This window comes from Hevea brasiliensis, chromosome 3 (assembly GCF_030052815.1).
Source record: "Hevea brasiliensis isolate MT/VB/25A 57/8 chromosome 3, ASM3005281v1, whole genome shotgun sequence".
Classification (NCBI taxonomy): Eukaryota; Viridiplantae; Streptophyta; class Magnoliopsida; order Malpighiales; family Euphorbiaceae; genus Hevea; species Hevea brasiliensis.
Window position 1 is genome coordinate 105527971 of NC_079495.1, and position 25868 is coordinate 105553838.

Here is a 25868-nt window from a genome sequence, read left to right on the forward strand (position 1 = left end):
TTCAATACAGAAAATGGTACATGGGAACTTCTTGAATTACCAAAGGGTCACAAGCCAATCGGTTTGAAATGGGTGTCTGATTGAAAAAGGACATGGCAAGATTTTGAAGCACAAAGCCAGATTAGTGGCAAAGGGCTATGTGCAGAAACAAGGCATAGACTACAACGAAGTGTTTGCACAAGATTGGAAACTATAAGGGTCTTATTGGCAATACAAAAGGATTGGGAGGTTCATCATATGGACGTTAAATGGTGAATTGGAAGAAGATGTTTATGTCACACAACCAATTGGATTTGAAGACAGAGAAATCCATATAAAGTTTTAAAACTACTTAAAGCTTTATATGGGTTAGCGTGGAATTCAAGCTTGATGGATGCTTGAAGGCACTCGCTTTAAACAATGTCCACATGAACATGCTCTCTATAAAAGGAAAGATGAAGGAAAACTTATGATAGTTGGTGTCTATGTAGATGATCTTATCTTAACAGAGAAAATCAAGATGTCATCGAAAACTTCAAATGTTTGATATGACTGATCTTGGTTTGTTGAGTTTTATCTTGGTATTGAGGTTAAGCAAACTACAACCTCAATTTCCATTTGTCAAACAGTTATGCCAAGAAGATTTTGGAGAAAATGGGAGTAGAGTGCAATCCATGTAAGCTTCCTATGGAGCCAAGAACAAATAAAGTTGTTGATGGTGAAGCATTGGTTGATGCAACCTGAGCTTAATTGGAAGTCTTAGATATATATCACTTTTGTTTTGTTTATGGAGAAGCCTACAACAACCCACATGGCAAGTTCTTGGTACATCAAAGGTACTGGTTGTGTCTACTCAAAGAAGCAACCAGATATGAGTCTTGTTGGTGATATCAAGAGCACGAATTTTGTTTTTAAAAACAAAGAGTTGTAGCGCAATATAGGATTTGGCTAAGCAAAGTGATTAGTGCAGTTGAAGATACAGAAGTAAGAGCAACTCTTAAAGTGGACAACAAGTCAGCCATAGCCCTTGCTAAAAATCCAGTATATCATGATAGGAGTAAGCACATCGACACTCGCTATCATTTTATTCGTGATTGTGAAACATTGAGTTAGTGTATGTGAATACTGAAATTCAATTGGCTGACATGTTAACAAAACCTTTGGGAAGACAACGGTTTGAAGAGCTTCGAGAGAAGTTAGGAATGAAGACAATTGGTCAGAAAGAATGAACAAGTTTAAGGGGAGTGAATGACGAAGTAAAAATTAAACTTGTTTTTCTTATTTTTTTATTTTACTGCATTACTTGTTATTATTAATAATGAGTCAAACACCAGCTAGATAATAGGAGTTTTTAGTTAGAACTGATCAGAAATAACAGGAGGTATTATCGCCACTTCCTCCTAGTTTGTAGTTCTTTTTTGTCAATTTACTGATATATAAATGGTGTGCTATCTGCATTAAAAGATATCACCACAAAAAAAGAGTTTAAAAAGAAATCTGTATTGTTCTCTTATTATCTCTACTATTTTGTTGTTAACAGATAACCTCATCAAGCAATTTAACATCCAAGATACTGGGTATATAACGTACACCAAGATGTTGTTGTTAGCCACAAACAGTGAAGAGACACCAATTTCTTCCAGCAGAAAAAGAAATTCAAACTTGTAGTAAAATTGAAGACCGATACAATGATTTCCACCGGGGTTTCTTCCTCAGATAACGCTCCTTTCAGCAGGCTCCACAACAACCACCTAGTAAACAAGAATTAAAGTAGCACATGATGTCATACAGAAAAAAATATAGGAACAAGATGCTGCAGTAACACAAATTTGCACACTCCACAAGGTCATGTACAGATCACACTTACTGTATTCTTCAAACCGACAAGCCATATGTAAATAATCACTTATACTATCGCAACATGATCTCATCTTTGACTGTGCAAAACCAAAATAATTTTGTAGAAATAACATACTTAATAATCTAACTAATAGCTAAATCTGTCAAGCCACCAGGACATCAGACATGTAAGAAGGATATGATTATTGAAATATGAAGAAAGTACTCTTGTTATAGTAATTGATGGCTCAGTAATCAGTGTCATGGTCCTCATGATGAAGACTAAACATTATGGATATTTTCATTTTGTAAGCGGAAATGAAACTGGTGTAAAAGTAAAGAACACATCATTCTCATCATAAATCAAACACACCACAACTAAAAATATAAAAAAGATAATGGATCAAATTAAGCAGAGGTGTCCATCATAAAAACATTGCATATATAACTTGCATATAAATGGAATATAACATAAGGCAGTTGTCATCATATTTATGTGATCATCTAAGCCTGTGTCTTCCTTTTTATCTTCCTTTATAATATATTTTTGTGAGCTAGATATAATGTCAGGAGTAAAACGATACTCAACCCCAGAGATATCCTGTTTGTTTAATGCTTTTGCTGAGTGAAATATTCCGACACTGGAACCAAACTTGGTTTTGGATAACTGCATTCATCCTTTAATTTTATGAATTCCTTTCTCTTCTTTCTTTCTGTTTTTCTTTCATCCTTCCTTTCTTCTTCCTTTATTTTCCAGTCTAATTAAGGATTAAACTTTAAGGGGCAAAGCATAAAACCAATAAAAAAATAAAAGAAGAAAAATCCAAGTGAATGAGTGGAAAACGCTCAGCAAACACACTCAAGAAATTTAACTATCCAAATGTGAACAAACACATATTTCCTAGAAGTTTGCTATTTGTAAGTAATGAGTTATTTTAGCATGCTAGTTTCCTTAGTTGCATATAAACTATGATAAACTTATCAACGTACTGAATTTGTAGGCAATGGAGCTCATTGAAGAATGATGCCCACTTCAATTTCTTTGCTCATCATTTTCAAGAAACGTCCAGTGACCAACACCAGCGCCAAATCCAGCAACAAGGATATCAACATTGCCTAGAGTATCCTCCCATATTTGAGGTCCTGTGGTTTCAAAATGGATTTGTAATTGTATGCAAGGATTTTTTTTTTTTTAATGGAAGGTGTCTATAAGTAATGTGTTACATTTTTATATCAAATTTGGTGTTATTTTCATTAGATTTCTATAGTGTTTCTATTGATATTTGATGTTAAATTGAGTTTTAATTGTGTTTCTTGTGTTTTCACTTTGATGTTTGTTGTTTTAAGGTGTCAAAGATATTCATTTTTGGAATTTAATTGATAATTTGAGCATTTTGACACGATTGTATCAATTCAATCAATAGACTGCATAGCTAGTTGTAAAAAATGGCTAAAATTGCATGCCTATGCTGAGTAAACAAGAAAATTCAATTAAAATCGAAGAAGAAATTTTGGATAGCAAGGTGCATGGCTAGGCCGTGCAAATGGAGTGGAGTGCATGGTCAATGGGCAGACTGGTTTTGCCAAGATTCAAGGATTTGACTACTTTGGCAGAGTATTCAAGATTCAAGATTGGGCCTTAGTTCTTCAATCAGAGTTTTAACCTTCTTCCTTTGTCTTGATTTAATCAATATTTCTTGTATTTTTTTGCAATGGATCTAGGTTTTGAATCAAGAACAATGATATTGGATTTTGAGATTATGAGTAACGCACTTGATTTAGTTAGAATCTATTTCAATTCCATATTTTTATATTAATTTTCTTTATTAATTCAATTTTTTATTATTTGTTCTTAATGATTTTGAGTGCTATTATTGGTACTTGCATGATTGATTTGATTTATAATTGCTACCAAAGGGAAGCTATATGGTTTGACTTGTGGATTTGTGTGATAAACCTATGCTTAAACAAATTAATTCATATCTGTTTTACTATTGGAGATAGACTATAAGAGTAGATAGATTGGTATGTTCAATAAAACTGGGGAGAGATAATTAGATAATTAAGGTCATAAGACTTTGGAGAGATTATTAGATAATTAAGGTTTATTAATCCTTAATTTTATGATTAAACTAATCATTTTGCTCGTGTATTGCAGTTTTTTTTATTTTAATAACATAATTTAATATATGTTTTATATTTTTCATCATCATGTTATAAAAATTTATTAATAATAAAATTTTTAATTAATTATAATTTTATTTCAAGTGTTAATAAATAAATAAGTTAATTAAATATTATTATATTTATTTTTTAAAATTAATTGACATATACTAAGAAAATGATAAACAAAGTAGAAGATACACATATGCCACATAAAGGTTTTTGAAGTATTATTATTAAATTTCTTAGATTTTAAATATAAGAATTATTTTTTAAAAATAAATTTTCAAAATTTATAAATAATTTTTTTTGTTGAATATATATATATATATATATATATATATATATATATATATATATATATATATATATAATCTGTTAAAAAATTATTCACCCTTTTTTTTAATATGATTGAAAATTTAATTAAAATTATTGATTTTTAAAGATATATAATATGATGAGTAGAATTTTATAATGTATGAAATTATAAATTTTAAAATTTTTAAAAGATGTAGTAAAAAGAATTTTAAATAATTATTATATTTTTGTATGAGATAAGATTTTATAATTGAAATTTGAAAACATTAATTAAAAAAAAGAAATTTGAAAACATTTAAATAAAAGTTATATTTAATATGACAAGTTAATTTTAAGGCTCAATTTTAATATATTTAAATTTGAATTATTAAACATAATAATTGGAATTGATTAATAGTGAAGGTGAAATCAAGTTACCCTAAAGCTTTCTTCCATTGATTTTCTAATAGAAGCTATTGTGATTTCTTAGAATTAATTTAAATTAATTTAGTTAATTTCAATACTCATCATCGAAGGAATGACACTTCTCATCACCTTATTACTCACTGTGATTTCGTATATTTGTGAATAAAAGCCCATTAATAAGAGAAAGGACTAAAGTAAATTAAGAGACTTATAAATGGTGTGAGAAGCAACATTAATAACCTTTATATCAACAATGTTCTAAAACTGTTGAAACAAGTATGCATTTGGCATATGGATAACAAATTCTTTAGCCTTATCAATAACTCTTTTAAGACCTTTCTCTAGGTCAATCTCCAAATTAACATTAAAGGATCCTTCTTTCAAGACCCATGGATGGAAACATAGTGACAATAAGTTTGTATCCTTCAGTTGCCACAACAAAAGTAATACCAAGTCTTGTATTTCTACTTGTTGATTCAACTAATATGCCCTCCACAAAGACAAGATTTTATATGTGATGCATACGATCATATTGGGTAAAAATTTCACCATATCATATAATACATTTGCAACAAAAAGCACATAGCTAACATTCCCAGAAGAAATTTCTCTACTTTCTTCAGCTTTAGATAATTAATTCTAGAATAACAACTATTACAAGTAGATAATATCAGAATTCTATTACAACATCTCTTATGGAAACTCAACGATGGACCTAATGCAAGGATCACTGCCTCCTAAAATATTAACTTTTAGTTTGGAGAAGTTTTAATATGAATATGAATTTAATAGACTCTCATTTTTAGCTCTAAAAAATTTTTAACAAAAGTAATTTAAGAAATAAATAATAAGTTCATATTCTAATAATTTAAGAAATTATTTTTTTATTAGATCAATTAAATTGAAAAATTAGTGGCACATATTTTAAAACTTCCTTTTAAGTAATAAAAAATAAATTTTAAAAAATAAATTTTGAGTAAAATACACAAGATGTCAAATGTTGCATCTATCCAACACTGGACTCGAGGCTAAAAGGGACTATTTTCCCCCTAAAAAATTTTAACTTTTAATTTAGAATAGTTTAAATATGAACATAACCTTAATAGACTCACACATCTAACAAAATTTAAAGAGTTAATATTTTTTATTGGCTCAATCAAACACAAATATGAGCCTATATTCTAATAATTAAAAAAAAATTATTTACACAACTAAATTAAAAAATTAGTAACTCATATTTTTTAAATTTCCTTTTAAATAATAAAAAATAAAATTTAAAAAGTATTTAATTGTGAGCGAGGTATACAAGGCACCTACCTACAGGACTAAATGTTGCATCTCTCATTAACCTCTATATCTAAATGTTGCATCCTTCATTAATTATTTTTTTGGCCCAGATAAATAAAAAATTTAATGAACAAATATTCTATAATTTAAAAGATTTTTTTATTAGCTAAACTAACTTGAAAATCTAATGGCCCATATTTAAAAAAAAAAAATTTAAGTAATAAAAAAATTTTAAAAGAGACAAATTATGAGTAGGGAATATAAAACATTTAGTTTAAATGCCAAGTCATTGGTCCTTTAGGTGTAAATATTGTGTCCGTCACTGTGAGCACTCAAGAGAAATATTAAAAACTTGCCTCATACTTTTTGAACTAAGGTAATTCATCAATTGTAAAGCAAAAGCCTATAGACAACATTTTGCTAGACGTAATAAACAAAAAGATAATTAAGGCCGTATAAATTAGGCCAATTATGTGATGGATTATGTATTATTATAACAAAAATTATCAATCACACATTATATTCACTAAATATAGGTGTTCTAAAAACTCTATCAATGAAACAAATTAGATGTAGAAAGCCTTTTTGTCCAACACGAAATAGAAAAAGTATCTATTTTTAACACTCTGACAATGTTCTACAAATTCAAGTTTTGCAGCAATATAAGCCACATAGCGCTCTATAACTTTGTTGAGATATGTCATTGGTGGTCTTCCAATCAACTGTATTAATTTGCCACAAATGTTCAAATCAATGAAGGTTTTGAATTAAGGCCGCATAAATTAGGCCAATTATGTGATGGATTATACATTATTATGACAAAAATTACCAATCACACATTATATTCACTAAAAATAGGTGTTCTAAAAACTCTGGCAATGAAACAAACTAGATGTAGAATGCCTTTTTGTACAACACGAAATAGAAGAAGTATCTATTTTTAACACTTCGACAATGTTCCAGAAATTCAAGTTTTGCAGCAATATGAGCCACATAGCCCTCTATAACTTTGTTGAGATATGTCATTGGTGGTTTTCCAATCAACTGTATTAATTTGCCAAAAATGTTCAAATCAATGAAGGTTTTGAAAGCATTTTAAGAAAATACTAAGCTGTACATAATATATAACAAATATCACACAAATATTAAAAGAAAAATAAAAGATAAAACTTGAAAAGCTAAAATGCCTCTCAATTAAGGCCGTTTGTTTGGGTTATAGATCTCCAAAATGATATTTTGTGGAAAACAATGTCTAATAAGTCTTTATCTCCTAACTTATATGTTATGCTTTATAAGTTATAATCTTATTTTCTACATTTGAGGAGGCTTAGGCAATTTGGAATGCTCTCTTTAGCGTCTTTAAGGACCATAGATGTGTTTTGTCTGTATTCAGTGGATACTTTGCTTCGTTTTACAAAATTAAAATATTTAGTGGGAAGAAAGATGCTACAGTTCTTTAAAATTGTTCTTGCATTTCAAAAAAGAGAATTTTTGCTTTAATTTATTGTGAAAAGAATGGTGGTTTTGAATTTTATGTGAGCATGTGCTTCAAAAACCTTTTAGGGGATTTTTTATTTATTTTTTAGGAGATTTTCCATTGAGTTTTATGCAACTTTATTGGAGAGCATAACATTTTTTTCCTTCTTTCGAAGTTCTTTATTTATAATTGAATATAAAACTTTGATGGTATTAATTTGACTTATAAATCGGTTAAATTCACTTATATGGAGAATATGATAAGTAAATTAAAGTATTTGATTTGATTTACCAGTTAAAAAAAAGTACTTAAAATAAGTTAAAAGTCATAAGTAAGGACTTATCTACTTATTTTAAAACTAATCTTTAACTAATTAAAAGACTATATTATCCTAATAATTTTAAAAACATCAACACTATCCTCATCTTAACGATTAGATAGATCCTTTTTAGTCATTTTGATAAATTAAGTTCCTTTTAAATATATTTTAACTAAATACTTAACTGTTTAAAAATTAATTTTAAGCAGTTTTAGCACAAAATTAACTACTTATTTTAAATTAACAAGTTAAAAAATATATTTTAAGTCAAAAGTTGAAAGTAAGTAGCCAACCAAACAGCTTCTCATTTTCACCACATTTTTTTCCACCAGTTTAAAGACAAACTGAGAACAACCAAGACTCCTACCATAATCGTTGACAGTCCTCTTCATTCTCCCATTGCTAGAGTTATAGGTGAAGAAGATTTGCACATTTGGGCACTAGTGTTGCTAATAGCGGAGGATTTCAACTAATGGTTGGTGGAAGTTGAGCACCGCCACTGCTGCCTACTTCTCGGCCTCTATCAAGATAGAAATAAGGTATCCATTTGCTGGTCATGGAAATTCTCATGATCGTTTTGATGGTGGCAACTTTGCCAAACTCTTTATAGGATATGTTCCAAGTAGAGTTATCGAATAAGATATTCCCCCTTATTTGAGCAACATGAAGATGTGATAGAGGTTGCCTTGATTAAAGATAAGAGAACAACATGCATAAATGCGATTTTTAATGAAATAATTGTTGTTCAAACCTATCTTACTTCATGCCATCTAAGAGGCTGATGTGAGCAAATTATGCTCATCTTTGATCTCAATTTGTTTTTGCAATAAGTTTTGGGCTTGTTAGTACTAAAAAATAATTTATGTATATGTTTTGGGGACTTCAAGGTGATTGGATCCTCTTCTTATCATACTGGTTGCAACAGTGGCATTACCCAACATGTCATTTGTATTGGGAGTGTCTATTTCTATACTAGAGCTCTTTTATGTCAGGATATTTTAAGACAAATTTATACATTTAATAACTTAGAAAAGAAAATATTAAATAAGATAATATTAAATTATTGCTTTTTTTTTTTAAAAAAAAAAAAGCAACATCCAATGGCAAAATCAGTAATTTTTTTGATAACTAAAGGCCAAAAAAAAAATTAAAAGCGATCTGGGTGACATCCTCTTCTATGCTGATGGCGTCAACTTCTTCTTCTTACTCCTTCATGGTGGTTGTCCGGTAGAATGGACATGCATTGGTTTTAACATATATTACAATGGACATGCATTGTTTTGTAGCAAAAGAACCTTTAACAAAACAAAATTAGAGGTTTTCATAGTTAAAAAACAATGTTGTTTGGAGGCCAAAATAATGGAGGCAAAAGAAGGGAGGAGGAGGATAGAAGAAAATAGTGTCATGAAAGCTCTATAAGAGAGGTTTTTGAGATGTTTATAAAAAGTTTCAAAGAAAAGAAAGGTTTTTTTTTTTTTTACTTTTTATTAAGGTAAATTTCACTTTTTCCTTAATTTAAGGTGTTGTAATAGTATTATCCCTAAATTTTAATTTATAATATTAAACTCTTTAACATTAATTTGGGGTGGTTCCTTTTTATTATAGGTTTTACGTTTTTTACTTTCAAAAAACCAAATCTATTTTTTGTTAATGCTTTTAGTGTTACTCTTTAAATAGTTTTTATTTTCTTATGATATATATGAATTTATTAAAAATGAAAAATGAAAAAAAAAAAGTGGGGGATGAATGTGGCTTATGTTAGCACAATGTCCTATCTTTTAGGACAAAGTTATTGCACAAAAGCCAAAAAAATTGTTCTAAATTGAAAAATAAAAGCTATCTTTTGTGATTTTCAATTAGTTGTTTTTTATAAAATATTCTTTAAAAACTATCACAAAAGAAAACGAAACCATTTACATGAACTTGTTAAAAGTTTTTCCCTTAAAAAAAATACACAACATTATAGAACACACCCTTAGTAAACATAAATAAAAAACTTTTTACTTGTGATAGACAATTTCTAGGTAATATGCACATTATTTCAAAAAATTAAAAAAAAAAATAGAAAATAACTAAAATAACCTCACCATCTATCTACCTTTGTCTTAATTATCTTCCATCCCTCTCTCTCTATCAACTCCATTAACATTTTTCAGAGAACACAAAACCAAATACAATTTCAAAATTAATAACTCAACAAACACAAAACATAATGAATCAAAAAAATTAACCCACAATAATCTTATATTAACAACTTTTTGGCATGAATAGCCTTAAGATTGGTATCCACGAACAAGCCCACCAAGTAGGCCTTCACAACCTCCTAAAGTGCGAGTATCATATGGCTTTGGAACTTCAAATCAATCTTGATATCTATAGCAATTTCATAAACGAGGCATTGGAAAGGCAACTTTCTTCTATTATTTTTTCGAAGCTTGAAAATCTACAAAGAAATTAAGTCTAACACTCATTTGAATTTTTGTGTGAATGATATAATAAAAATAGATTATTGTTTTCTCTTTCTTTCTCCGTTAGCCATTTGTTTATTTGAGATTTTCCTTTTTTTGTGTAACAAAGAATTATGGTTGGCTTGTTTGAATTTGTTTTGTTTGCTGGCATATGTGCTAAAAATAATTAGATCTGGCATTTTTGTTGGTGGTTGCATCTATATATTTTAGGTAAACTAGAGACGGTGAGTCAAGCATGTTAATGTGGTAATTTTAGTAGAACATCGAACTAATTTTAGATTCATTGATTTGTTTCCTTAATAAGTTTACTCCTTTTACTCTTCGATTTTGGATTCGATTTTGTATTTTGATTTGTGTTTTTCTAGCAAAATACCAATGAAGTTGATAGAGAGAGGAAGATGATAGGTAGATAAAATAAAGGTAAATGGTAAGGTTATTTCAGCCTTTTTAATTTTTAAAATAATGCTAATTCAACATATTACTTAGAAATTATCACAAATAAAAAGGATTTTTTATCTTCACTAAATCAATGTTGATGGGTTTTATATTACAAATCAAAGTTTAAAGACGGTATACATCGCTCAAAGTTCAGGAACATCAAATGAAATTTAACCTTTTTTATTATAAAGCCATCCTTATTATCATTATTTGCCCAATGGCCCTTCGTGCATTGCTTATTTCCAAATTCAACCTTCCCTTTGCTTTGGGCCTAATGTAGGCTACAACTAATGAGTCCACAAACCTTACCTATTCTAATTTAATTTTTGGAATCAATTTTTCAAAATTTCTACATAAAATAAAGTGATAAGAATTCCTTCACTGGCTATGGACTTAATATTTCTGACTTGAATATAATTTTCCATTTCCCCACTAGACTTGAAGCAGAAAATATTTCATAATTCGTGTAGGAAATTATTATTTATATACGTGACAATCATTCATCGATAAAACACTCACTCCATTTATTGATTAGGTAAGAAATTCATTCAGGAGAGAAACAAAAAGGCTGTTAAATAAATGAGTAATTGAATATGATTTGCCAGAAATAGAAGCTAAACGCCTCGAGCTCTCCTTAAAAAATTTTATTTCTCGTTTTATAAGAGTATCCAAAATCAGCAGTGAGTACAGATTGCAATTCTCATCTAAGAGAATGCATTGAAACTCTCACCTTTCTAAGCAGCAAAACCTAGAATTAATGTCTCATGAAAAGCTATGAGTTCATTGCCAAGACATGTTAATTTCCCCCTCACCAAAAATTGCTGGGAGTTGGTATTGTTCTCAATTCTCTATTGTTGTGGATAAGAGACCGTGAGTATCTCATGGACCTGTGTATTTTCATTCTCATGACAGGGACCTTCCTGGCCACAGCCTGCCATATCATTTGAACAGCATCACCTTCCTTTGATGGGTATTGGAACTCAAAGAAATGTTCCACCTCTTTTAATTTCTGCCACATTCGAGTCCATTCATCCTTCCCAATGCCCCTTATCATATTCACGAGGAACTTTTCTTTGATGGCATCTGATGTACGAACAAATATGCAGAATTGAGAGTAGTCAAGAACGTCCTCATAAGGGAGCTCAATGTCATCACTGATGATGACTGGAACACAATGGCTAGCAATGGCATCAAAAAGACGGTTTGATGAGGGAGTGTCACCTGCAATATTGAGGCAAAATTTCGAGGAGTGCATTCCCTTGGAAGCTTTGTTGATTCCATTCTTTTGAACACTCCCAAATTGAAAATGCACATCTTTTTCATCTTTTAGAAGGTAAAATAATTCTTGCCGAGCAAGGCCGCCCTAATTATGGGAAACGCAGTAGTAATGAATCAGGCATAAACAAAGTGCAACCTACCTAAAGTGAGATAAAGAATATCAAAGGAAAGAAATTAAGGAAAAGTTTTGAATCACTTTGAATGAATGGCATCCAGAATCCCATGAATGCAAATTGACAGTCCAAAATAATACAAGTCTACTTGACTGCATACAAAGATGAAAAAATTTATTGAAAATTACCTTAGAACATTTTCATTAAACTGATTCCAGTGATCCGTAGCTAGTAGCGACACTTTATCCTCAAGAGACAGCCCCCAGAATATATAACTCCTAACACATAATACATCCAGCATTGCTAATTATTGCACTCGCATGCAAACATAGTACAAGATCCATGCTGGTTTCAGCAATGAGAAATATGGGTTTGTGTTAAGAGTTTATGAGATTTTAGTAGGTGAATGTCTATGTGTACAAGAAAAGAAAAGAGCCATACCTAAGCATGGTGCAAGTATGGCATTAGTTGACAAAAGCGAGCAAATTTCACTATAAAAAGGAAGAGATTGCTGCTGGAAGAATGAGAGAGTGCAGAGAGAACTTGAGAAGGCTGGAAAGAGAGTTCGAGAGATCTAGCAAAATGAGGAAGAAAAGAAAGAAAAAAACTTTAAATTTGTGTTTGTAAATCCTCTATTTTTAGTAATGAGTTTGTCTTTTCTCTTCTCCTCGTTCAAGCATAAATACGTTCTTAGTTTTTTCTCCCTTCAAATCCAACAAATAGCATCAGAGCTTTTTTGATCTTAAAGGACGTGGTTAGAGTTTGATCTTGACAAGGATGGGATGACAGCAACTACACAATTAAGCAAGCCCATGATAGCCTACAGGAGGAGGATTATTTCAAGAAGAAAAATTTAAGTTTTGAAGAGACAAATATTTCTTGTGAGAAAGTGCACCAAGACAGAGAACAATGGCGAGCAAATGCACTCGAAAGAAGCAGAAAAATGGTGATAAGTGCACCAGAAAATCAAAGCAAATGAAAGAGTTGGAAAGATGTGCTCCACCAACAACAAACATGGAGAGAACTGCTCCATCAAAGCAAAACAACATCATCAAACTTGGAGAGATGTGCTTCAAGACAACCAAACAAATCAGAAAAATTGAAGATCTTGAAGACTTGACTGAATTCACAACTCCAACAAAAATCTCATCGGAGTTGATGAGATTTTTAGCAGGTGAATATCTATGTGTACAAGAAAAGAAAAAAGCCATACTTAAGCATGATGCAAGTATGGCATTAGTTGACAAAAGAAAGCAAATTTCACTATAAAAAGGAAGATATTGCCGCTGGAAGAATGAGAGAGTGCAGAGAGAAATTGAGAGGGCTGGAAAGAGAGTTTGAGAGATCTAGCAAAATGAGGAAGAAAAGAAAGGAAAAAGCTTTAAATTTGTGTTTGTGAATCCTCTGTTTTTAGTAATGAATTTATGTCTTTTCTCTTCTACTTGTTCCAGTATAAATATGTTCATAGTTTTTTCTCCCTTCAAATCAACAATTTGCCCATGAAAGGTTAATCATCAGTCAAGTTTTGCTCAAGGGCCAGATAAATTTGGCATAAAGCCATTGAACTTGCTGTCCATCTCCAATGTGACCCAAGTTGACCTTTTGAGCCAAATCAACACACAAACTTTTAATTTTTAGCCAAATGTAATAAAAATGAATTTCTTCATTCTTATTGAATAAAATATCATTTTTTCTATTTTTAATAGTGAAAGATTTTTTAAAAATTAAATTTACTAATCACTTAGAAAAATAAAGAATACCTCAACCATTTAAAAAATAATGGAAGTCAGAACTCCTACTCCACAAGCATGCCCAATATAACACTGTATTATAACCTCTTCCCAAACCACTAAATAAAAATTGACATAGTCCTGATCATCTCATAATTTATCCAAAATCCCAAAGCTTTTGGAGAACCAATCTTCTTTTGCACGTAATTTTGGATGCAATCTAGGAGTTGGATCAATGTGTTATATCTCACTTACGTGACATTAATTGTGCACTCTCTCTAGTGTGTTCAAACATGAATTATAGTAAATTAAGCCCTCTTTTTAACACAGTTCTGTAGAAGACAACAAATACAAGTGAAACACATGACATCAAGCAAAAACAAGACAGGTAATACAAGTTTTGGCGCACAGGAGCTAGTTTTATAATTTGTAAAATCTGAAAACGTAAAAGATATTCTAAAAACAACATTTCATTTTCCATGCTAGCAAATTAAAAGAAACAATTAACAGCACATGTATTAAAGAGGAAGAGCACGTACATCTTTCCTGTATATGGCTCCTTGAAAGTATAACAATATTGGGCGGCTATCAAAGTTAGACAAGTCATCGACGTAGCTTCTGATTACATGTTTGTAAGGTGCGATTACATCTTTTTCAACATTTGCTATACTGGGGGGATACCTTCCAAAGTCTGCAAGTATAAACATTGCTGGCCATAGCTTCATCCTTGCATTTAACATGCTATTTGGATGGTGAGCCAAGATGACATGGTCTCGTCCCCTCGACCTCTTCCATTCCCTTTGTGATGTCACAAACTTTACCAGCTTCTCTTGCAACAATTTGTTCTTGCTCTTCTTTTGATGTGGATTTACCTTCGAATATCGATTATAACTTAATGAAGAAAAGAATGGTACAAATATGACATCAGCTTCACTAGAATTTCGGACTCTTATAGCACCACCAGCTCTGGGAAAACCAGGAGTTTCTGAAGCAAGAAGATCCAATGTAAGCCAATATTCTATACTATGTTGCAAGTTCAGCCCACCTGGATATGCAGGTATTTTAGTTCTAAGATCAGGCCAAACACTATCCCCTTGTGGAGTCCAGCCTAAGAGCCCAAAATGAAACTCTGGTGGCAAATCATACATGTAAACCTTAAGGGGTTCTTTGCTATTCTCGTTATGGGTATTGCATTTGACCTCTTTCACAGCAACTTTCTCTCGGGGTGTTTCTTCATCTTCTCCTTCTCCTTCTCTATTACCCAATGGGAGTTCAACATTATACTGATCCCAGGAAGGGGAACTACCATTGTTGATTATAGAATGAAATGGCTTGGTTAACAAACTATGATCAATAGAGTTAGGGCGGCCTGTGGAACGTAGCACAAGGAACCAAGATAACAGGAACAAGGCCAAAATAAATGAGAACAAGCAAAGCAAATATTTCCTAGAAACAACCCCAAGAGATGAGACATGCTTATCAGCCATTGGTAATCAAGAAAAAAATCAGCAATATCTCCTAACAAACGTCAAATCAATATGGAATGCCAAACACACATCCCCAGGAGGCTAAGAGAAAAACAAGTAGGAGAAACTATGAGCATCAATCTCCGGACCAGATATAAATAGAAACAGAAAGGTGAATAAAATACACATGGGTAGAGCTAGTAATCATTACTGTTATTTGCATTGGCTAAAATTCCTCACAGAGAAAATTAAATATCTCTATAGAGAGATTCAAGTTCATGATATGACCCATAAATTGTTTCAAAATTTCTACCACATTTTCCATCTTCACATTGCTTATAAGTTACAACGACAAAAATCAACTCAATGAAAGAAAACACAAACAAAGCCAGGTCATAACCAAATCCAACCCACCGAGAGGAGAATACCCCTGAGAAAGAAAATGGGTAAAGGACCCAGAAAAGAGAAATGAGAGAAAATTGAAGGGAAAAGATGGGTTTTGTTGTCCTTTGATGAACGAAAAAGAAATGGTATGTGTGGAATCATACCGTACAGGGAAAAAAAATGGAGAAGACACCAAAATTGTCGCCGTTGGTCGATGTTGAAGCACTTCCTTTCTCTTTCTGTTAGAGCTATCTTCCCTGCTAGACTTCTCTCTCTCTCTCTCTCTCTCTCTCTCGAGTGCAAAAACACTAGAGTTAGCGTGGGAATAGGGCGCAGCTGTGGAAGCGGGCTTTGCAGCTCTCCTCCTCTCCCTGTATTCTATTACGAAAATTCAATTTGGCCCCCGTGTTTTTTCATGATGTTCACTTAAGCTCTATTTTGAACTTTCTAGTCTAATTACCTCATAATTTTCGATTTAAACCTTCATTTTATCATGCATTCACAAAATGAGAAACAAATGCTAAAAAAATTTAAATATTTAATTTGTTTTTTTTACAGTTTTAAATTTTCCATATTTGAGAATTATAAAAAAATAATTAAAATTTTCAAATACGATAATAAAGAACTTCAAATTCACAATAAAAATATTTTTAAAAATAAAAAATATCAAATTCGAGTTTTTATATTTACTAAATTTAAAAGTATTATCTCTATAGCAAAAAATTTTATTTTTTATTATGTAATTCATTATTTATTTTTCCAAATTAAGTGTCCATTAAAAAAAAAACACGCATTTTATGTTTTGAATAGCCTACACTTAACTTACTATTATTATTAAAATCCCCCGGCTTCCTCGATCAACTAATTTTCTTATCTGATCTATAATTAGATTTGGATTATAATTCAACGTAAGGCACCATTGCATGTCAAAGAAATTCATGGAAAATTTTCTCAAAAATTAAAAGCACTGGAAGTTTACACTAGTTGCCTTACTGCTAGACAGATTAATTCAGAGAGAAGGAACCAAAATAAAGAGCAGTGAAGTCTTTCATTGAGGCCATGCAAGTGTTAAAAATGAAATAGAGAGGGTCAAGAACTTGCGAAGGATCAGAACTGGAACTGCATCTCAGGTGCGTAGCCAAGAGCCTCAAGGTGAGCAGCCATGGCCTTGTTCATAGGTGGTGGCCCACATCGCAGAATCTGCAGATTGCAACATCATTAACTATTAGCACACCCATAGGCCATAGACAAGATCAATGTGAGAGTTTGATAATATGTTCCAAGTTTTGAGGGCAAATTCAGATGTTCACAACAAATAAATCAAGAGTGTACCTGGATATCGGCGGCTGGTGCAGGACAGTGCTTTTCAATCATTTCCTTGGATACAAAGCCAACACCACCATCCCATACTTCAGGAGGCTGACAAGAAGATATTGGTCAACAGGGGTTTTGTTAATCAGATGGCCATTGGTTATAAAATGATTTCAACATCTATAACTCAATTACAATATATTATGCATGCATCAGAGAAAGTTGTAAAATCTAACTTAACCAAAATCATGCTACACATGGATCAGAAAATTGGCAGTACAAAAGCAAGGCCCACCAATTATGCCCTTGCCTAGCCACCAATGCATTTTCAAACTTATCCAATCATGATGATGAGTTACTAAATTACTAAGCAGCAATAATTATTCCTTCCATTTTTGTCAAAATTTTCAATGTACACATTCAACATATATTTTTTAAATGGTTACACTTAAGAACATTTTAACCAGCTCAATTGAATGGCAAGATCCAGTAAGAATTGCATCATAAAATCAGAGAAATTTGCATTGATGTAGCTAACCTAGACAAGGCACTAGAATACTATTTATTTCTCAGACAACGTACCTAAAACAAGTTTATTAGAGAAGAAAGAGAAGACAGAAGTAAAATAAACAGGGTAAACAAGAAGCAGCTGTTGTGAAAGGAACTAACCTGGTTCAAAGCATAGTAGACCTTGAAGCGATCAGGGTAACTGGCAGCAAGGCCATCCAATTCTTCCTGTAAACAAACAAAGCAAATAAATGATCCATTTCCACCATGAATTGTCTAAACGTATATCAAGGGATGGTCAGCAGGTTTATCATTGCATAATGAAAATATTTAAATGGGACTATGGGAGAATGCAGACGAGGACACAGGCCATTGAACCAAGTGACTGGCCAAGAGCTAAACTCAATTAACCATTAGTCTCAAACCAATTGAGTTGACGTGTAGTTGCCGGATAATTATAGGGTTGAATTAACTGACATTACCACCCAAAATTTGTACAAGGGGAAACTTAAAGAAGTTTTAGTTCCGATGAACTGATTTCGACTATCCCAATTTCGGCTCATATGGCTCATATGGTAATTTTTAGTTTATCATTATCCTACTTGTTTAGAAAATTTTCCCAATAAAATGGAATTTGTTTTTTCAGAGTACCTGTAGTTCTAGTAAACGTTTTCTCTCACCAGATTTGTTAACGAGTATCAAATTCTTTGCTAAAATGGTTTTCCTAGCCTCTTTTACCCCTAGATTATTAGTTCCAAACAAATGACACTGGGTTTCTCATCACTGCCCAAGGTCCCTAGTATCCATTCATTTAATTAAACAACTTTAAGCAATCAATTTAAAAGGAAAAGTTCCCTTGGAAATCTTTTTTAGTTTTTCTCCCACTAGGGCTGTCCACGATTTAGATTAAACCAACCAAACCAGTCAACCATACCCAAACCGACCCGATATTTTGCTTTAATTCATGAGTTTGGATCGGTTGGCTTATTTTCTTTAGATTCTCTCTTTTTCTTGGTCAGTTGCTAGAATTATCCAACTACTACCAAGAAACCCCAAAATATCTCCCGTCACACAATTTTCAGCTCTTCTAGCTGACAACCTCAAAGATTTTCAGCTTCACCGTTGACTCCTCAGAGCTCAAGCCCTTTAATTGCACCAAGCCACATTGTGCTTTGATAGATTATTTTTTCCTCTGATTATTCTTCCTTTTAAATCTAACATCTATCTTCTCATATTATTCTTTCTAAATCTAACATCTATCTTCTCATATTTTTCTTTCCACCAATTCTAAACTATGATGTTCGTTCTTGCCAAATGCTTATTCTCCAGGTACTTATGATTTGCTATCGCTTCTGATGAAGAGAATTTTTATTGGTTGATAGCTGTGGTTTTCTTATTCTGCGTTTTCATTCATATCTTCAAATAGATTTTAACAGAGAAGAGTTAGAGAGTGTCATTATTTTTTTATTTATTGATTATTTGCAATCAATTTTGTAAACCCTTGTTGGTTTAAAGGATGATGCAAGAAATTGGAATTTCAAAATGGCATGCATGAAAAATTTTGGGGTTGGAGTTTCTCTGCTTGCAATGTCACGGAATTGCTTGTAAGTAGCTTATGTTTTATTATAGTTTCTTTGCATTTCTTGCTCTTTCCTTCAAAAATGTTATGTTGTGGGCTTGATCGATGCAGATGATTGAGAATGATCTTTTCAAGGATGACTGGAGAAGTAGATCCAAAGCTCAAGTTTGTGCAATATATTTTCCTGAAATGAAACTGTCCAGAATGCTTTGGGGAATTAATTTTTTACTATTATTTATATTATTTTTATGTAATAATATTTAAATTTTATAAAAATATCACCGAATGAAAAATATGTATAAAAAATAATTAATTAATATGATTTTGTTTAATTGAAATAGAAAATGAAAACCACTGCTATGAGTTTCATGTTTCCATTGCTTAATACTCAACTCCTGTTTCAAAGCTTAAAATGAATAAGCCATCCAAACCAACTAAATCCAATAAATATAAAGATATCGGGTTGGGTCAGTTTGTAAAGTTAATTCACAATAGTTCATGTGACTTTGGTTTGGGTTGGTTTGGAGGCAAATTCCATCCAAACTGACGAGTGCACAGTCCTATCTCCCACAGAGTGATAGATAAGTGCAAAGCAGCGACTATAAAATTTTGATAAGTGGTCGCATAACGGAAGTTAACAGCATTAAAAGTTTATTCAATGAGGCCATCCAAAAACTTCCTCATTAGTGTAACATAATAAATATTTCCATTTCCAGTGGTTTGGTGTTATGATAATAAGGGGAATAGGAACTGTGAGAATGTACGGGAGGAAAATATTTATAAATAAGGTTAGCATTGTAACTAACTGGGTCAGCCAAGAATTCAATAATACAAGAATTACTTCTCTCTCTATAATTCTCTCCTTCTCTCTATTTCTTATCCCTGTTTCTTTTTTTCTCTCATCTCCTTTCTTCTACTTCTCATCCCTATTTCTTCTATTCTCTCATCTCCCTTCATCTTATTATCTGAGGCAGAACCCTAACTCAAGGATTCTGTAACAAATTGGAATCAGAGCCCTTTGATCACTAGGCAACAACTGGAATGCTTCATCAATGGCAGATCAATGATAGTCTCCCAAATACCAGGTTTCTTTCTATTCTTATCTTCCTCTCTTCTTTTCCTTCCTTTCCTCTCTTTATTCTCTCCAATGTGACTCTATTCTTCTATCTCTTCCCTAATTCTTTTCAATTTCTTCTTAATATCTTCTATTCTCGTGAGGTGTGACGAAATTTTTACGCTAGTTATCACCTACTGCAACCCTCCTCCTTTAATCCAAAATCATTTAGAGTGGAGAAAGAAAATCCATATAGCCAACCCTAATAAATTTTGGGGATAAAAGCTTAATTGAGTTGAGTTGAGTTATCTTCTATTCTAGATCTGTAACCCTGGAACTAGGGTTTCTTCTTCTTCTTCTTCTTCTTCTTCTTCTTCCCTCTTTCTCTATTTCTTCTTCCTTCATACCAGAGATTTCTTTTCCTTCTTTCCAGAAATTTCTTACCTTTCTTTCTCAGAAATTTCTTCACTTTCTTCCCCTTCTATTTCTTGCCCTGTTTCTTCATCTCGACAGAACCCTGTTCTTTTTCTTTATCCTTTCTTCTTGAAATTCCAAGTATTACTTGAAATAAAATCTTTTCTTCAATTTTTTTATTTTTCATCCTCTTTCTATCTCTTCTTCTTCTGATTTCTTTAATTTCTCTTTATTCCTCTTCCCAATTCTTCTTTCTTAATCTGTTAGGGTTCCAAATTTAGATAAATACTCTAGCATTTCCCTTTCCCTTAATTCTTTCGATTTCTAGCTTTGAAACTATATTTTAGGTTCTGGAAATAATTACTTGGTTCAAACCTTGTTCTTGAAAATCTTGACTCTTACTAACCTTTCTTACCCTATTCCTATATTTTCTGATTATGGACGAGCAATCTTGGGAACAAAAGTTAAGGGATTTGGAACAAGGTATTTGTGAAATTGGTGATACAGCATTTAAAAAATACGAGGAAAGGTTGGATAAAATATGGGAGAAGTGAGAGATATTGTTTCAAGAGAAAATGAAGAAATTTGAAATAGAGGAGCAAATGCCCATTAATGATGTGGACATAGCAGAAGAGGATCAAAATGTAGAAAAGTTTAATGTGCAAATATTAAACTTAGATGAGGAACAAGTGGAAATTCATGCTTCACTTGCTACTAAGGAAGAAAATTTAGAAGTGGCTTGCAGCCAAGAGGTGGATGTTAAGGCTCATATCCTTAACCTAAAGTTGGAATTAGTGAGTCATGATGTTCCAAAAAAGTAGTCCATTATGATTTTAATAGGTGATAAGGCAGATGGGATGTCATTTGAGCTAGTGAATTCAAAAGAACAACAGGAAGATATTTTTTCAATTCCTAAGGAGATGCCAAAAACTGATCAAGTTTTACTCATTTCTGGGCATTACTTTTGCTAGATATGGTTCTTTCGAAACACCTCACATAACCTAGACGACTCAAGGGTAATTAAGGTTGACAAGAAGGTTGATTTTGAATTTCATAGCTATAATTTGGAGTGTGTTTCCCATGAGATTATTCTTCTCAAAGAGGATGAGCACAAGAAATGGCAAAAAAACAAAATGAAATTAAAATTCTATCAATGGAGGGAGAATGTACAATGGCTGATTGTAAGAAAATGTGTAGAACATTCCGTACATCAACATTCTAATTGGAAAGGCAATCTTGTTTAGATGAAATGCTTCCTGCCAATTCAATCCTAGCATTCAAGTGCAACTCCACCGTAGAATTCAAGATGCTTACATAAAAGATTTTTCTTTTATTCATGGAACCTTTTTCATTCTCAAGGACAAGAATGATCTTAAGAAGTGGGGAATATTATGATAATAAGGGGAATAGGAACTGTGAGAATGTATGGGAGGAAAATATTGTATAAATAGGGTTAGCATTGTAACTAATTGGGTCAGTCAAGAATTCAATGATACAAGAATTACTTTTCTCTCTATAATTCTCTCTTTCTCTCTATTTCTCATCCCTATTTCTTCTGTTCTCTCATCTCCTTTCTTCTACTTCTCATCCTCATTTCTTCTATTCTCTCATCTCCCTTCTTCTTATTATTTGAGGCAGAACCCTAACTCAGGGATTCTGAAACATTTAGATGGTTGAAAAGTAAACCACCCAATAATCTATGAATAAGGATGTCCAACTTTTTCAAGGTAGAAAATGTATTTGTATGAAACTAGAATTCACCAAAAATCTAAGTAAAAAATGTATGATTAGCAAGAACAGTCAAAACCAATTTCACAAGTTCAAAACTTCAATCGAGTTGAGTGAGAACAACAAAATGAGAAAACAGAGGAACAAGTTCAAACTTCAATTGAGAGAGCTACATCACAAGAAAATAGAAGTCTAGCTTACCTTCAAAAGAATGTCCTCGTATGTAACATTGGCATAAATGAGGTGTACCTTTGTCTTGTCCTTTGGGTTTTCCAATATTGCTCTAGTAACCTAAATGGAAACAACATACCATGCAATAATCATAGCCACATAAAAGGAAACAGTTCAAGATTCTTACAAATTAAGATCTAAAAATGATAAGACAAAAGTACTTCTAAATGACATACTTGGAACATTGGAGTAATGCCTGAGCCTCCAGCAAGCATTCCAAATGCTCTAACCTGGCCAGGTTGATACCTAAAACGCCCCTGTTACAAATAACATTTTAAACACCAGCATCCAAAAGAGAGCCTAACATTTGTACAGTATTCACATAAAAAATATTCAGCGAAACAAAAAAAAAATCTAGTTATTAGTTACATTCTCAATTTAGAACAAAATACTTAACAAAAATCACTAGGAAGAGTTTTCTAAGTAATTGTTAAATTGCATTCTTGCAGCTTCCAAAAAATATCTGATAAAAGTAAAGTTACTATAGAAAATCATACACACTGTTTCTGCATCTTATTTAATACCCCATGGAAGTAGTGATAAAATTTTAACATGCAGACACGGTACCAGGTGGTAATATTTGACATAAATCTAGAATTCTAGACTACACAATAGCATCACCAAGAATCCTACATAAAATATATCAACCATCTTCTCGTTCCCATAGAATGGCATGCTGATTGAGGAAACAATTTGGATTTGGTCAAAGAATGCAAACATAGAATTGTTTTGAGGGTTCACTTGCAAAGAGATATGTACCTTGGGTCCCTTAACGGAAAGATAATCACCCACACGCATCTCTCTGAAGTGATGGGACATCCTTCCTTGCGGATACATCTACTTGCACAAATCAAAGAAGAAAATGGGTTTAAAAGGGGCCAAAGACACTATAAGTAACCAAAAACAATACAATCAACTCCACAAGCAGCAAATTCTCCGATAAATACCTTAATAACTAATTCAAAATGTCCAACATCAGAATCAAGAGTCGTCGGAGTATATGGTTTAATAACCTCTTCGCCTTGATTATCCTTGCCCCTGTTCAAGAAAGTAACTTGTGAAAAGATTTGACACAAGAAGAGAAGGTCACCACCCCACTAATGCGTGCATAGAGATCTAATTCACAAACATTTTACTCGACATTGAAGTTCTGATCATAAGAATCCAGAAGCCCATTCCCATCAACCTATTGTGTTCAAAAAGGGGGGAAAAATCAACGAACCTGCAGCTTATGTGTTGTCCAATTGGAAGGCCCAAGACTGACGTAGGTGTAGGAAGTGCAAATTTAAACTTCGCCACATTATGGCTGAGCTGAACACGCTTGACAAGTTTAAAATCCTTGAAATTCTCAGGATCTAAACAGCCTGAAATCACACGACACATAAAGAACTAATTTTCAGCAAACACAAATAAATTATTAATTGTACAGGGTACATTCAACACCGAGAACACCATCTTTGTCACAGAGACAATATTGATTCTAACATTGACGATATGAAAACCCCAGATATCAGAAAGTTATAGATACGATTGAGTCCAGTAGGAGGTCAAACCTTTTAGTTTTTTGGAGGAAAAGAGGAAGACAGCACCCATAACAATGGCCAAAACAGCGACAGCTACACCCACAAGAATCTGAACATCAAGTGTTTGCAAAAATTCCAAATCCATGATGCCCAATTACCAAAAGAATTCCAATTCCCCTCGAAGCAGGAGCAGATTTAGAGGGGAGATTTAAACAGAAGAAGCAGAATCAGTGAGTGGGTAAGGGAGACACTGAACAGAGAAAATAGTAGCTGCACCTCTGAAATCCAATTAAAAACTAAAGAAAGAGAACCTAGTAGGTGGAGAAAATTTGAGGAAAAGAAGAACGGGACCAATGTCGGGATCTGGTACACCTACCAACCATCTGAACGGTGGTGGAGGTTGATTGTCCACATTTATAACAGTTCCAGTTTTCTTATCTCTGTTGCTCTTCTTTTTCAATATTCATTTATCTTGTGTTTTTTTTTTTTTTTCTGTTTTTATTCTCCCAATTAATTTATTCTTCTTCTATTTTACAAGTTGATGGAAAAGGCAGAATGACATATCTACCCTCAAGTATATCTATGAAAAAATTAAGAATTTTTGGATGTAATAGCTCACCTTAAAGGCTTGAGTTTAAGAAAATTAAAAAATAATTGAAATGATGAATTTATAGAGGAATAATTAATTATAGTATTTGATTCTAGTTTAGGAGGAAATTAAAAAAATGCATATTTAATATAAATTTAATTTTATAGATTAATAATATTAAATTAAATATTTATATAAAATTAATTAAAATATATATTTATATATAAAATTGAATATATAATTGTTATATCATTCAAAAAATATAAATTTAAGAAGAATTAATTATATTTATTTTTATTAAAAATAAAAATAAATATTTTTTAATTTTAGAAAATAAAAAATAGTGAAAATTGTAATTGTCAAACACTCTTCATTTTTTGTCCTATTTTCAAACACATATTTAGTAAGACCTCAATTGCAAATGAAGTTATTTTTTGGAATCCAACTAAAGCCTATTATATTGGTTCAAGTACTTTGTTGTAACTTTTCATAAAAACTTAAAAATAATTATAAAAAGTTTATCAAATTATTTTTTAATAACATTTAAAGTAATAATTTTTCAAAAAACTCCTTTTTTTAAGTCATTCAGTCTCAAATCTAAATGCCTTCATAAAACTAGAGGGGTATTTTTGCCTTTTAAAATTTTTATTTTTTTTAAATTGGAAATTTTTGTTTTTTTTAAATACCTTAAAATAAGTTTACAGTCTAATGATTAAAAGTATCTCAATATTTTTATTGAATTTAAATAATTTTACTCTATATTATTAATAATCAAAATAACTGATTAAAATTAAAAATAAAAATATTTTATTACAAAATCAAGTAAAATAGTTTTAATAATTTAAAAGTAAAAATATATTATATGCAAACCTAAAAGGTTAAGAAACTAAAAAGTAGATTCCAACTTTTGTCGTTTTCATTCACACGCATTTGGCAACGAAGAAAACGAGGAAGGAGGAAGATAAAGCGAAAAGACAATAATGCCCATACAAATTCGTTTTTTTCCTTTCTCTGTGTGTGTGTATATATATATATTTTTTTGTCATATTTAACAACGGAAATTACTGATAATAACTTTTGCTTTCGCAAGAGAAATTTTATTAGCAAGAAGATTTATGAACTTTATTATTTTTATTAAAAACAAAACTTTCTAAGCTCTTTTATAATTGATAAATGTTAAAATTTATATATAAAAAATAATTTATATTTTTATTGAAATTTTTTATTTTATAATTTTTAACTACAAATTGTTAATATTTTATATATTA

The 25868-nt window shown here is 31.6% G+C and overlaps 2 protein-coding genes and 1 pseudogene across 3 annotated transcripts; all 3 read right to left on the reverse strand.

Annotated features, from left to right (window-relative positions):
• Positions 1-1344: 1344 nt before the first annotated feature.
• LOC110668402 (S-sulfo-L-cysteine synthase (O-acetyl-L-serine-dependent), chloroplastic-like) lies at positions 1345-8179 on the reverse strand (annotated as a pseudogene).
• A 3143-nt stretch (positions 8180-11322) lies between these two features.
• LOC110668417 (probable arabinosyltransferase ARAD1) lies at positions 11323-16460 on the reverse strand. 2 transcript variants are annotated; one of them, XM_021829631.2, is made up of 3 exons: positions 14354-16460; positions 11915-12056; positions 11323-11776 (listed from the first exon to the last, which is right to left on the reverse strand). In XM_021829631.2, exons 1-3 carry the CDS (start codon positions 15299-15301, stop codon positions 11502-11504), a joined length of 1365 nt encoding a protein of 454 aa, XP_021685323.2. In that variant the 5' UTR covers positions 15302-16460; the 3' UTR covers positions 11323-11501. The 2 variants fall into 2 exon arrangements, with proteins under 2 accessions (XP_021685323.2, XP_021685322.2); XM_021829630.2 differs by having other exon boundaries at positions 11323-12056.
• A 139-nt stretch (positions 16461-16599) lies between these two features.
• On the reverse strand, positions 16600-24478 carry LOC110668413 (NADH--cytochrome b5 reductase 1). The gene is made up of 9 exons (XM_021829625.2): positions 24042-24478; positions 23711-23852; positions 23436-23526; positions 23248-23325; positions 22665-22745; positions 22459-22548; positions 17645-17710; positions 16997-17083; positions 16600-16864 (listed from the first exon to the last, which is right to left on the reverse strand). Exons 1-9 carry the CDS (start codon positions 24154-24156, stop codon positions 16772-16774), a joined length of 843 nt encoding a protein of 280 aa, XP_021685317.2. The 5' UTR covers positions 24157-24478; the 3' UTR covers positions 16600-16771.
• Positions 24479-25868: the final 1390 nt, after the last annotated feature.

Excerpts from the sequence above, each read along its gene's own strand:
- LOC110668413 (XM_021829625.2), bottom strand. The coding sequence starts at position 24,156 with ATGGATTTGGAATTTTTGCAAACACTTGATGTTCAGATTCTTGTGGGT. Across the intron at positions 23,527-23,710 it reads GGACAACACATAAGCTGCAG|GGGCAAGGATAATCAAGGCG; the intron begins GTTCGTTGATTT and ends TTTCTTGAACAG. Across the intron at positions 16,865-16,996 it reads CACCAGCCGCCGATATCCAG|ATTCTGCGATGTGGGCCACC; the intron begins GTACACTCTTGA and ends TGCAATCTGCAG.
- LOC110668417 (XM_021829630.2), bottom strand. The coding sequence starts at position 15,301 with ATGGCTGATAAGCATGTCTCATCTCTTGGGGTTGTTTCTAGGAAATAT. Across the intron at positions 12,057-14,353 it reads GAGCCATATACAGGAAAGAT|GGCGGCCTTGCTCGGCAAGA; the intron begins GTACGTGCTCTT and ends TCCCATAATTAG.